The 11,648-nt window shown below is 36.4% G+C and overlaps 1 protein-coding gene across 1 annotated transcript; it reads right to left on the reverse strand.

Annotated features, from left to right (window-relative positions):
* Positions 1-988: 988 nt before the first annotated feature.
* On the reverse strand, positions 989-8,380 carry LOC138185144 (putative leucine-rich repeat-containing protein DDB_G0290503). Its single transcript, XM_069123851.1, has one exon. It carries the CDS (start codon positions 8,378-8,380, stop codon positions 989-991), a length of 7,392 nt encoding a protein of 2,463 aa, XP_068979952.1.
* Positions 8,381-11,648: the final 3,268 nt, after the last annotated feature.

An 11,648-nucleotide genomic window follows, 5' to 3' on the forward strand; every position in this document is an offset into this window, starting at 1 on the left:
CCACTTTAGAACAAGGATTGATGTTACGTAATGAGCGCAACAATTTAGATTATACTCAATTGTACAAAGAAATAATTAACACGTTAGTAAAACGCTAGAAATTCGTTAAAGATTGTTTATGAAGATTTTTCAAGAATTTTTTAAGGTTTCTTTAAGGATGTTTTATGAATTTTCTTAAGATCTCTTATGGAATTTTTTTAATTAAGTGAAAATATTTTAGTAATTTTTTTAAAAACTTTTTTAAGGATTCTTTAAGGACTTTCCTGTTTTTTGTGCAACGTTCATTTTTATTCAAATAGTCTGATTTATGTACAATGTACATGTAATAGGTAAAGAACTAACGATACCAAATATGTAACTTTATTCGTTTAGTAAAAGATTTATAGAATTAATGTCATTATAATTGTAACAAATTTGTTTAAATGTTAGTTAGAATAATTTCGATTTATTACAGAAAATAGTTTGCAAAGATTTGTTAAGGCGTTCCATCCTGATTTCTTTCTTCACATTTTCTTTGCTCGCCTCTTGTTTTACACCCAATGAATATGATCGTTCGATTTCTATCCTTCCAGCATTATAATTATTTCTTTCCACAAGTTATTTAAGTCTGAAAACATTGCACAGGTAAACGTGATATACTTTTTACCAACATGCCCTCAAAAACTAGTCTAAAACAAATTGTTTCATAAGCGATTCATAATCACTAAAATAACTCAAATTCGTTTCGCCTTTCTAAAATACCGTATCACACAAAACTCTCTCAATATGTCAGGTTAATGAAAGGAAACTCTAATGGTAATCTCTAATGAAGCCAATATCATCTTAACGTGTCATTAACATCCTTTCCAAACAATTTCTACTCGTCTACATAAATCTTTCCCAATTAGCTCAACAACAGCACGATTTTCCATTTTTCCTTCTGTCCTCTGGACTCTACTAAAAAGACCTTAAAGTACTGGTATAAAATACAAATAAAAAATAAGCATTCTTAAAAATCATAATTCTCCGATATCCAAGAAACAGTAGAAATAATTTCCCTGGAACTTTGTTCGGTCAATTGAAGAGCTCTGTTCTGTGGTATAAAATTCGCATCTGTCTTCAATATGCTTCCAATTTCGTAATCATTATGAGTTTTATCAAAGTCACTCAAGGTCTCTATCCTAGCGTCCTTGAAATCGAACCTTTCATCATTCTTGACAGGAAGAAATATTCTCTTCGATTCCTCTGCTTCCTTATTCTGATTCACGGCAACCAATCTTTCCTTGATAGTTTCGTTCCCTTGATTCTTTCCTCGACCATCGTTCACCTTCTCTAGATGCTCCTGTTGTATAGAACCTTTTACAGATAGTTCTTGATTTCTGTCGTTTTTTGTCGATTCGTTCACTAATTCATTCGTTTGATTCTTCTTTCTGCTTCTGGAATGCTGCTCCGCTGTTCCAGTTTTACTCGAAGTATCTGTCTCGTTGCTAGCTTCGTTGACAGATTTATTCAGGACGTTAGAAATGTAATTCTTCTTCGAATCTTTACTCTTCTGATTTCTCCTTCGAGCAATTTTAGAAGCTGACGTCGTTGTTGCAACTAAAGAAGTAGATTCGACCGTGGCAACTGTGGTAGAAGAAGGTTTCTGTCTTCGACGAGCTCGATTAGCTTCAGTGGCAGATTTTGTCACAGTTTCCATTGTAGAAATAGCGTTCTTCGATGGCCTTCGTCTTTTCTTGCTTGTCTGCTTCGTGGAATTCTCAATTTCTCGAGGACTCTCGACCACGGTTATTCGAGGCTCGGAATTGTCTAAAGTATTCTTCACCAACTCGCTCGAGTTTCTACTTTCAAGCAAGGTATCCATAGAACTATTATCTATCGATTTTTCTCTATTTCTCGTTTTCCTGCTGGGGACTAATGTCACATCTTCAGGAACAATCATTCCTCGGGAAATACCTCTAGATTTATAAGAAGTCACAGATTCTTTTTCTTCGAGTTTCTTTTCCTGTGACGAATCATTCTTCGTTTCTTCCAACGTTCCCTTCTCCTCTGAAATGTCTTCCAAAGTCTTCTTGATCGATCTACTAATTTCTTCTATACTTCTCGATTTGATATTCGTCGATTGTTTGTCCAGAGGTACCTTAATATTTCTCGAATTATATCTGCTACTATACCTCATTATTGGTCGATACTCGCTGCTACTTTCTATATTATCTGAAGTTCTATCTTCTGAAGTGTCACTATCTATTCGACCCCAAAATCGGTATCTTCCACGTGGATAAGTATTCGTTCGATATTTCGTAGCAGAAGCTTCCTCTGCTTCCTCCTCCTCATCATCGAATTTTCTTAGCAAGCCTTTACGCTTCTCTGCCTCTCTTTTTCTATCTTCTCGTGCTAAACGTTCTCTTCTTTCCCATGGATATTCGTATTCGTAATTTATTTTATCGCGATATCGATTGCGTCTCCGTTTCCGTCGGTCTTCTTTGTCTTTATACCACGGAAAAACATATTCTTCTTTCTCTTCGTTGCTTTCTTGCGTTTCTTCGGAATTTCCCTTTGGATGGAATCTTTTGTAATTGAAAAATGGAGGATGGTAGAAGGCTGGTTTGTTTATACGTGGTCCAAGCTGCGAATATTTTTCATCTTCATAGTTCTCTGCTGGAGAAGATGGCCTGGAAGTATATGAGAAAGACGTTCGATCTTCCTCTGATTCGCTTTCTTTCGATGCGACGCTGCTTTCTTCAGAAGATTCTGTGCTTGACTGAACTTTCGTCTCTGTCTGTGCTTTCTCCGAAGATTCTTCGTTGGAAAAATATGATTGATGAAACGGTTTCGAAGTATCTTCATCCTTTTCCTTTTCATGTTCGTTTCCCTTCTGTGTTTCATTGAAGTTCGTAGAGTCTGAGGTTTCGTTATGCCCATTAGAACTATTAGTAGTATTCAATGAAAATGATTTCTCAAAGTCTTCGTTTGATAATTCTCCATATTTTGGAGGATCGGTATCCAGGAAGCTTTTCAAATTAAAGAATTCAGTAGAAGTCGATAATTGCGGTTTCTGTGTGGTTGTTGTTACTTCACCTTCATTCACACTTTCGTAAACTGCATAACCACTTCCTGTTTTATTTACATCTTCTTCATTTGACTGGTTAATTAGATCATGTTTAAAATTATTAAAATTTTCATATTTGTTCTGGTAATCGTCTTTGGTATTATTGCTCATATATTCCACTTCGCGGTTTTCTTTCACAATTTCTTGACTGTCGAGTTCATTGACTTTATCCGTGGTCGTCACAGTTTCTGTCCAATTAATTTTATTAGTCAAGTCCAACAAGGAACTCTCTGTAGTGGTTAATGTTGGGTTTGAAGGGTTCTTTCTTCTAATATAATTATACCTTGGCTCGCTTCGTCTCTTGTCTTCTTCCACCATAGTTTTATTCACAAATTTGCCAACATTCCAAAGATCACCTTTTGGTTTCGAGTACCTTATCCTGTCTTTAATCGTGTACACAACTTTTTGAGATTCTTCCTCTTCGTGATCTTCTTTATTATTCGAAGAATTAATCGTTACACTTTTCGGAATCTTCGATTTTCTCTTTGTATCGATCGTTTTTGGAAGTTTGGTGGAAGTCATTGAATTTTCTTGAGTAGAAGAATCTTTGTCGTCCTCAATCGTCGAATTTTCCAAGTTTCTTAGTTGATAATCACTTTCCTTCCACTTCAAGAACCTATTTCCTATTTTGTCTTCTTTCTTTTCCGCCGACTGTGAGCCCAATTCAATGGAAGCAACTAATAATTTTCTTTCACGACTAGAGTTCAAGTCATCGTTCAGATCCCGTTTATAAATGCGGACTTTTCGACGACGTTTCACAGTTCTAATCCCAATTACAGGTTTCTGCACCGGCTGAACTCTTAATCGACTTTTCTGTGGAACTCTAATTCTCTTGTACACACCTTGTCTGTACCTATTCTGATATTTAGGCATCGGTCCTTTAATATTAATTCTCATATCACTCGGACGATCCATGATATCTATCGACACACTATTCTTCTCTTTCTCTCTTTTCCTGTAACTCGTCGAATTTGTACTAGAATTCGTTTTAACATCATCCACCGTATCATCCATTAAAGTAATTTCGTCTGAAGCTGGCATCGTTGTCGTCTCACGAACCTGATAAGAATTCGCTAAATTCTTTATGGTACCCATAACGTCCTCATAAACCTGACTCTGATATGGTATACTATCTGAAAGCTTTATCGAGGATATTGCACTGGCAGATGTGACAGGACGTCTCTCAATTTTCTGTGGCCTTTTAGAATTTTTCGTATACTTAGTCCGTGAACTTTGAACTCTATAACTCTCAGGTCTTCTTCTTGTTCTTGGCGTCGTTCTTGGATAAATTTTATATCGAATTCGCCTTGTTTTCTGAGCTACGATGGGATTGGAAATGTGTTTTCGAAGTTGCCGATAATTCTCTGGCCTCCTAGAAGATTTCTGTATCACGTAATCATCCTCTTCTTTAGGGAACATCATGATTCTCGAAACGAACTGCTTGCCATTTATTTCAGCTGGAGGAACTGGATCTTCCACTTGTTTCTCTAGAAACAAAGGATTATCGAATGGATCTTCGTCAAAGTATTTAGCCTTGAAACAGTCGAGCTTGTCTCCTAATCCTTTAAGACGAGGAAGATTCCCCTCCGGATCTTTATTTCCTACTGGTTCTTCTTTCTCTGGTAATACCTTTAAATTAGGTTCCACCTCGTCACATTGCATATAAGCATCCCTCGAATTGTAAAAGTCCATGGCTCCGTATGTTTTCGTAGGTAATCTCTTAGGATCTACCGCGTATTTTAAAGCAGATGGAGTTGGCATCTTTTCGTTATTGTAAAATGGATATTTTTCTATATTTATGGTAGCTTCTGTGGTAGCAGTACTTTCATCAGCATGATCTTCCTCGGTTAGTTCTTCCACGTAATCAAACTCTGGAATTTCGACATCAACGTCAATCTGTTCTTCGTTTTCGTCATCTTTCCCTTTGTTAATTTCTTTATCGTTATCTTCCTTACTTTCATTCGTTTCTTCGTTAAAACGACTGTTTATTTCCTGGTTTATGACATCCGCAGTTATCGTTGGTGCCTCGTCTAATAATTTTGCATGCACTTTTAACTCGTCCTTTATTTTAGAAACCTCTTCATGAACGTCTTTCTTTTCTTCCACTGAATCGATCACTTTTTCTTCTTCTTTCTGCCCATCAGTCATCTGAAATGTTTTATTTAATAATTCTATACGTTGCTTTAATTCTTTCGCCATGTTAGAGTTATCCTTTTTAACGTCCTTTCTCTTTCTTACTAAATCAATCACATTTAATTCTCGTTTATTTCTTCCGGACACTTTAGATGTTTCATCCAATAATTCTTCACGTTCTTTTAATTCATTCCTCGCTTTAAAATCTTTTTTTTCAACGTCCCTCCCCTTCCTGACCAAATAAATCACATTTCCCTCCTCTTTCTTTCCATCGTCATACCTCGGCGCCCTCAAATTGCTTTTAATACACCCATTCCTCCCATTATACCCATTCACATCTATGCTTTCTCTTTCCACGACACGCGACTCTTCTCCCCAATCCTTCCCACAATGTCTCGATTTCTTCTCCTCAAACTGTTTCGCCTGCGACGTATCCAGAACGAGCTCCACTTCCAGGTCGCGTGTCACTTTCTGCGAGCAATTTCTCTCGATCGATGGATTTTTCGCTGCTCGTTCTATTTCACCTCGATTCGACGTGCCATTGTTTACTATCGAGCCTTTCACGATATCGCTTTCGTCATCAACTCCGACAAATCTTCTTTTACGCCTTTTTGCACGAATTCCACGAACCCCGTCGAGATTCGACGCCTGACGAAACGGTCTCAGAACGTTTCTGCCCTGCTTCGACCCGTTTCCGCCACGATTTACGTAATCCATCGGTTCATTGTGCCGGATTAAATCTTTCTGCGGCGGCAGAGTGCCTCCAATCAAATCAGACGCTGGCTTCGTGTTTCTCTTGCGATTTAGAGGATGTCGTTGCATCTGTGGTAAATCGAAATAAATCCGATACATTCTAGGATTTGTGTATACCTGACGACGTTGTTGAGAAACCGGAATCGAGCTCCAGTCAGACAGCGTGGCGTCGATCTCCGGTTTACTTCGCGAAACAACGTTGTAATAATAATAATCTGGTGTTTTTTGAGGAAGTGGGGGTCTCAGTATTGTTAAGTCTTGTAGATTATTTTCAGTATTAGACAGAAAAAGATTGTTAGGTTGTAAACTGTTTGGATGTTGAGGATTTCGATACAGACTGTTTGGATGCTGATGTTGAACATTTTTCAGGTTTTTTTCGTTCTTCACGTGCATCAAAACTTTCATGTAATTTTCATTCATTGAGACAGGTTTCTTCGTAGTCGTCATATCGGTTAGTTGTTTGTTTATGATACTCGATGTCGATGATTCCTGATTTGAAGATTGAATGTTAAGATTCAAGGATTTTTGAGGTTCTTTTGATTTGTTTCTAATTGTAATTTTGTAACGTGGTTTGCGATTCCTCACCGAACTTAACGTTGGATTGTAAAGAGAACTGTCAAAGTTTTGGTTAAATTCTTCGTTACTGTTTAAAATCTTTTGAGAATTCAATAATGAAATTTCTTGATCATTCATAAGTATCTTATCACTATGAGTTTCTAAGAAGGAAGGTGGTTCCATTTTTAATTGTTCATCGGAATTAATCGATTGCCACAGTTCGTCCATACTTGCGCTATCCACAGGTAACAATTCACTACTCTGCCCATTATTTTTTAAATATGCCGAATCCATAGAACTATGGCCAGATTTTATTTCCTGAACACCTAAGATCTCAGGTTCCAAGATTGGAAATATCGTCGTAGGTTCTTCGTAAACAGAATAAGGTACAAAATTATTCAAATTTCTAATATAGGAAGGTTGTGCGAGATTCTGATTCAAAGTCGTTGATTCTGATATCAATGGAAATTCCGTAGTTGTCGATTGATCCTGTCTTGTTTTAAAATAATCCCAGAAGAGTTGACCGTAGCTAACAGTCGTTGGATTCTCCTCAGTGCGTATAAAATCAATTATATCGACGTTAGGCGAAGATTTACTATCGACTTTGTATTTATGTAACCCTGAAGAATTCTGAGACCAATTTTCCAAATCTTCTATGACACTCGTAGTATCCGTTGTACGATCCGTAGAAATTATATTCTCATCCATCGACGCTGCAGTAGAATTCTCAACATTTTCAGACAATGACAATTTTCTTCGCTTTTTATCCGTTTTCTTTCTTCTTTCCTTCGTTCTGTCATAATTATCACGTTCCCTTGATCCAACTGAGGTTTCCATATCAGTGGTTGTCTGAACTTTCTCCAGTTTACTTATCTCAATCCCTTTCTCCATTTCTTCAGCTTCTCTTTCCAAATCCTCCTGCAGCTTCTCTATTCCCTTTTCAGCAACTAATTTTGGATTTACTAAAACATTATCACTGATTTTGCTCGTTGCACTCGTTTTAGGAGGATCACTATCATCTTCATCAAACTCCTTGAATTCCTCGGGTTTAAACTTCTTATAGTTTTTATCCTTTGTCTCGTTCTCTTCTTTCTCGTGATCATCATCATAATCATCGTCTCCAGATTTTTTCTTAAGATCCAAATGATCGTGCAACTTCCTGGCGTAACCTTCGTGAAAATCAGCGTCTCTAATATGTCCAGCATGATCATACGCAGAATCTTCGTAGCCTTCTTCCGTATAAACCGTGTTCACTTTCGTATTCTTCACCACTGCTCTTAATCTTGCTGCGTTTTCCTTTTCTTCTTCAGATTCCGCGTTCTCTATAGCTTTCTTTCGAGGCAGCTTCCTCAATGTATGAGTTTTTCTCACTTGAGCGTACAGTTTCGTTGGTACAAATTCTAAGTGAACTTTTTTGTCCTTTGGTGGCTTGGCCCATTCACCTGGAGCAGTGTATTTCGGTTTTGTTGGAACGTTTCTCGGTTCTTCGTGCTCTGAATAAGGAATCGCGTGATCAGCTGGTCCATCAGGCTCTTCTTCTTCGGAAGAAGAATCATCTATAGAAGATTCATTGTCCGTTGGATTCTGGACTCTGTTGTATACACTGGTGTCAGACAATTCTTGATCTGATTCTTTCTGATTTTCTTCTTGAGAAACAGTGGTTGAGATTTGCTCAGTTGTTGATGATTCTGCGAAGAAGAATTCTTCTTTAGAGATGTTGGATTGTGGCTGGATGTCATTTGCAGGAGATCCCTTGGTAAATTTTCCTGAACCATGTGAAATATCTGACACTGATTTCCCTTGAGACCCGAAAACCGACACCAGTAACAGCATTAACAACACTTGATTCATTGCGTTATTGTGAGCTTGTCATTGCACTTGAGCAAAGATAAGTCAGTCAATTTGCGTAATCCTTGTCTATCCACAATACCATAACAAGTGGAACATGAAATTGTTGGTTGAGAAGTTTAACATCACTTTATTTCAGTCAGACAACTATTACAGTCAGTATCACTTTACTGCAGTCAGACAAATTTGAATAATATCCCCGTGACACGATAAATGAAACGAATTATCTTGTAACACGGTAGGTTTACAAGTTTTTAAAGGAAGAAATAATCGAAACGCGCATTTTGTGTGCGAATGGCTCTTACGAATTTTTACAAAGCACGCAACAACGCAAGGCTCACTATTTTCATAAAAAATTTCAACGTAAGCAAATGAGGATTATTCGATTGATTGCACAAATAAGTTACGATTCAAAGATACGCGAACAAATGACATTAAATTCGATTTGTAAACGCGCAAATAAATTGAAATCGATTTAATTCAAAGATGCGCTAATAAATTGTGAGCGTTTCGAAAATGCGCCACCAAAGGCTTTATAGTTATTCGGCCGGAAGGTGCACGAACAAATTATGATCGATACGATTTGAATTGGCGCGAAACCAATAGGTTTCCAATCATTTTCGATTGAAAGCTTGCATCGAACTGCACGCGGCACGGTCCGCGTGGCCTAATTTATATTTTCCAGTGGATCGGAAAGGCAGCAGTAGGGTCTGAAGTGTCGTTGTTCACGAGACCGTGCAGTGCCGAACACAGAACGGTTCTGTCACTCTCGATTGAGCCCCTCGGTGGATCGTTTCATTGGAAAGGGAATAAAGAAATCTGTGATCAGCCTAGCTCGCGCACGACGCATTAATTGCATCAACGCTTTTTACTGAACCACTTTCTGCGGATTCGCTAATTTGTTCTAAATTCTTGCTCCTTCTACCTCGATCACACGACACGCTTTATTTCACTTTTTCAGAGACTTTCGAAGCTGAGATCAAACTGCAAAGAACGAGAAGAATTATGAAAATTAGTTAGAAATTCCTTTCTGAGAATTCTATTTGTTTGAAATTTCTTGTTTGAAATTGTATAACTATATATATAATGCATGCAATATTGCATAATGCAAATATATATAGTTATATAGTATATAAAATATATAAAATTAGAGATTTCTTTCTAAGAGTTCTATTTGTTTGAAATTTCTTTACAAGTCATTGTATAACTATATATATAATAAATTGCATTCAGATGTTTCGTTTCTTCGTGTTAGAAGATCGTCGTGCTAAAGACATACTACCCGTTACTCCTCAGTTTCAATATAATAACTGCAATCTTAAAACGGTACATGAGAAAACGTAATTATCCATCACGCAATAGTATTCGTTTAATGGGACAGCCTCATTTAATTTAATTCAGTGATTGATATCCGTAGAGCCGTTGAATAAATTGTTCCCAGCGATTATTACGCGAAATCTTGAACTCCATCGAACGTCAACGTTGATGTATTTATTAATCTTTGGAGGTTACAGATCATTCTTCGAGATTCAAATTCCAAGGATTTAATTCTGAAATTTTTAAAGTTATATTAGTAATTGAGGAGCTCATATAGAGAACAATGTTAAATTTTCCAATTTTTTTAGATAAGAATGCATTCTATCAGTCAGACGCTAGATTCACAGCAATACGATGTATATCTTGACATATGTTTGGCTTTCTCCGTAGAAGACAAAGATTGACAAGGGTTTTGTAATTTTGTTACGACCATCAAATTTTAATATCCGAATCTTGTTCTCATTCTAGCAAACAAAAAGAATTTGTAACGTTTTAAGATATTCTGTAACGTTACAAAAATACGATTAGATTTTTGTTATGAAAATTATACGAAATATGAGAAGTTCGATTTGTTTATTTTGATTCGCTCCTTTAATAATAAAGATTAAAGATGATTCGGTGGAACCTACAAGCCATGGGAAAGGAGTGGATCTTTGATTCTAGCTTCGGCAGCGTTTCTAGAATTAGCGGCTCTCGATAATGTTTCATCCGGAGGTAGCGATGCGAAGAAAACTGTGGCTCGGGCGACACGCTTCGCGGCTCGACGCGGAAAGGCTCAGTGTAATTGCCTCGCCAGAAACTTGGCAAGCGAAACAAACGATTTACACACGAGTGAGCTAAGCAAAACGCTCGGTGCTCTTGACTGTGGATAGTCAGCCGCAGCTTATGCCGCGTTAACGCTATCGTAATGGATAAGTCGACAGGAAGTTTGGATAATAGAATGGTTTCGTATTCCCTATGTGTCGTGAAAGATCCATGAAATACAATAGAAATGGAGGATTCATATCTCTGATTATTATATTACATATTTTTAATGTATTTCAGCTTGAATATTGTTAAATATTATTGCAAAAGATTACTTAATTTAATCTCAAAATTTTTATTCAAGAGTTCACTAACAAAATATTATCAAATATAACAGAAACTGTGTCTATATTATGTTGTTTACATATTTTATTATATTTATATAATATGAATATATATATATATATATATATATATATATATATATAACGTGTTAAAAAGTATTTCTACAGTTTGGCGTAAATTTGATGAATTTAAAAATACGATATTCATATTTCTCTTTAATTTCAAATGCTTATGTATCATACTGTATTGATGAATATGCCAGTTTAATGGTTCACGATTATGAAGTAGTAACGATTCGATTGACAAGTAGCTATTTAGTAAGACAATTGAAGAGTTGAGAAATGTGGAATAAGAAATGGAACTGTTTAGAAACAGCGTGCAATCTTTGTTAGTAGAGAATGTGCAATATTAAGAACAAGAAACTATCATCGAGTCGCTGTTGCATTATTTATTTAATGATTCGCGAAACACATATATCCAACTAGCGATATTTTATAATAGACATTATATTAACGATGATTTATAAATAATACACGTACAGAATAATAAATATATAAAAGTTCGCGCGACGCTGCAACGTATTTGCAATTGCACCTGCCCAACTGTATGATTATAATACTCCTATAGGCGTTAAACATTTACTACCATTATACTAATCGTAAGTATTGCGTCAGTACCCTCCCTTTAATTTATTTTTCTATATATGATCATAAAATATAAACTCAAAGGATGAATCACATATTACAATTGTATTCGACATTTTTATTTCTTAAATGTCATATTTTTGTCATGATGAATCATGTTTCACGTAACGCATCATAAAAACGATTTATTAATCGAAATTGGAGGACACCAACGAATACGA

Source organism: Bombus flavifrons, chromosome 11, assembly GCF_040668555.2.
Source record: "Bombus flavifrons isolate JBK064 chromosome 11, iyBomFlav1_principal, whole genome shotgun sequence".
In the NCBI taxonomy this organism is placed as follows: domain Eukaryota; kingdom Metazoa; phylum Arthropoda; class Insecta; order Hymenoptera; family Apidae; genus Bombus; species Bombus flavifrons.

Excerpts from the sequence above, each read along its gene's own strand:
- LOC138185144 (XM_069123851.1), bottom strand. The coding sequence starts at position 8,380 with ATGAATCAAGTGTTGTTAATGCTGTTACTGGTGTCGGTTTTCGGGTCT.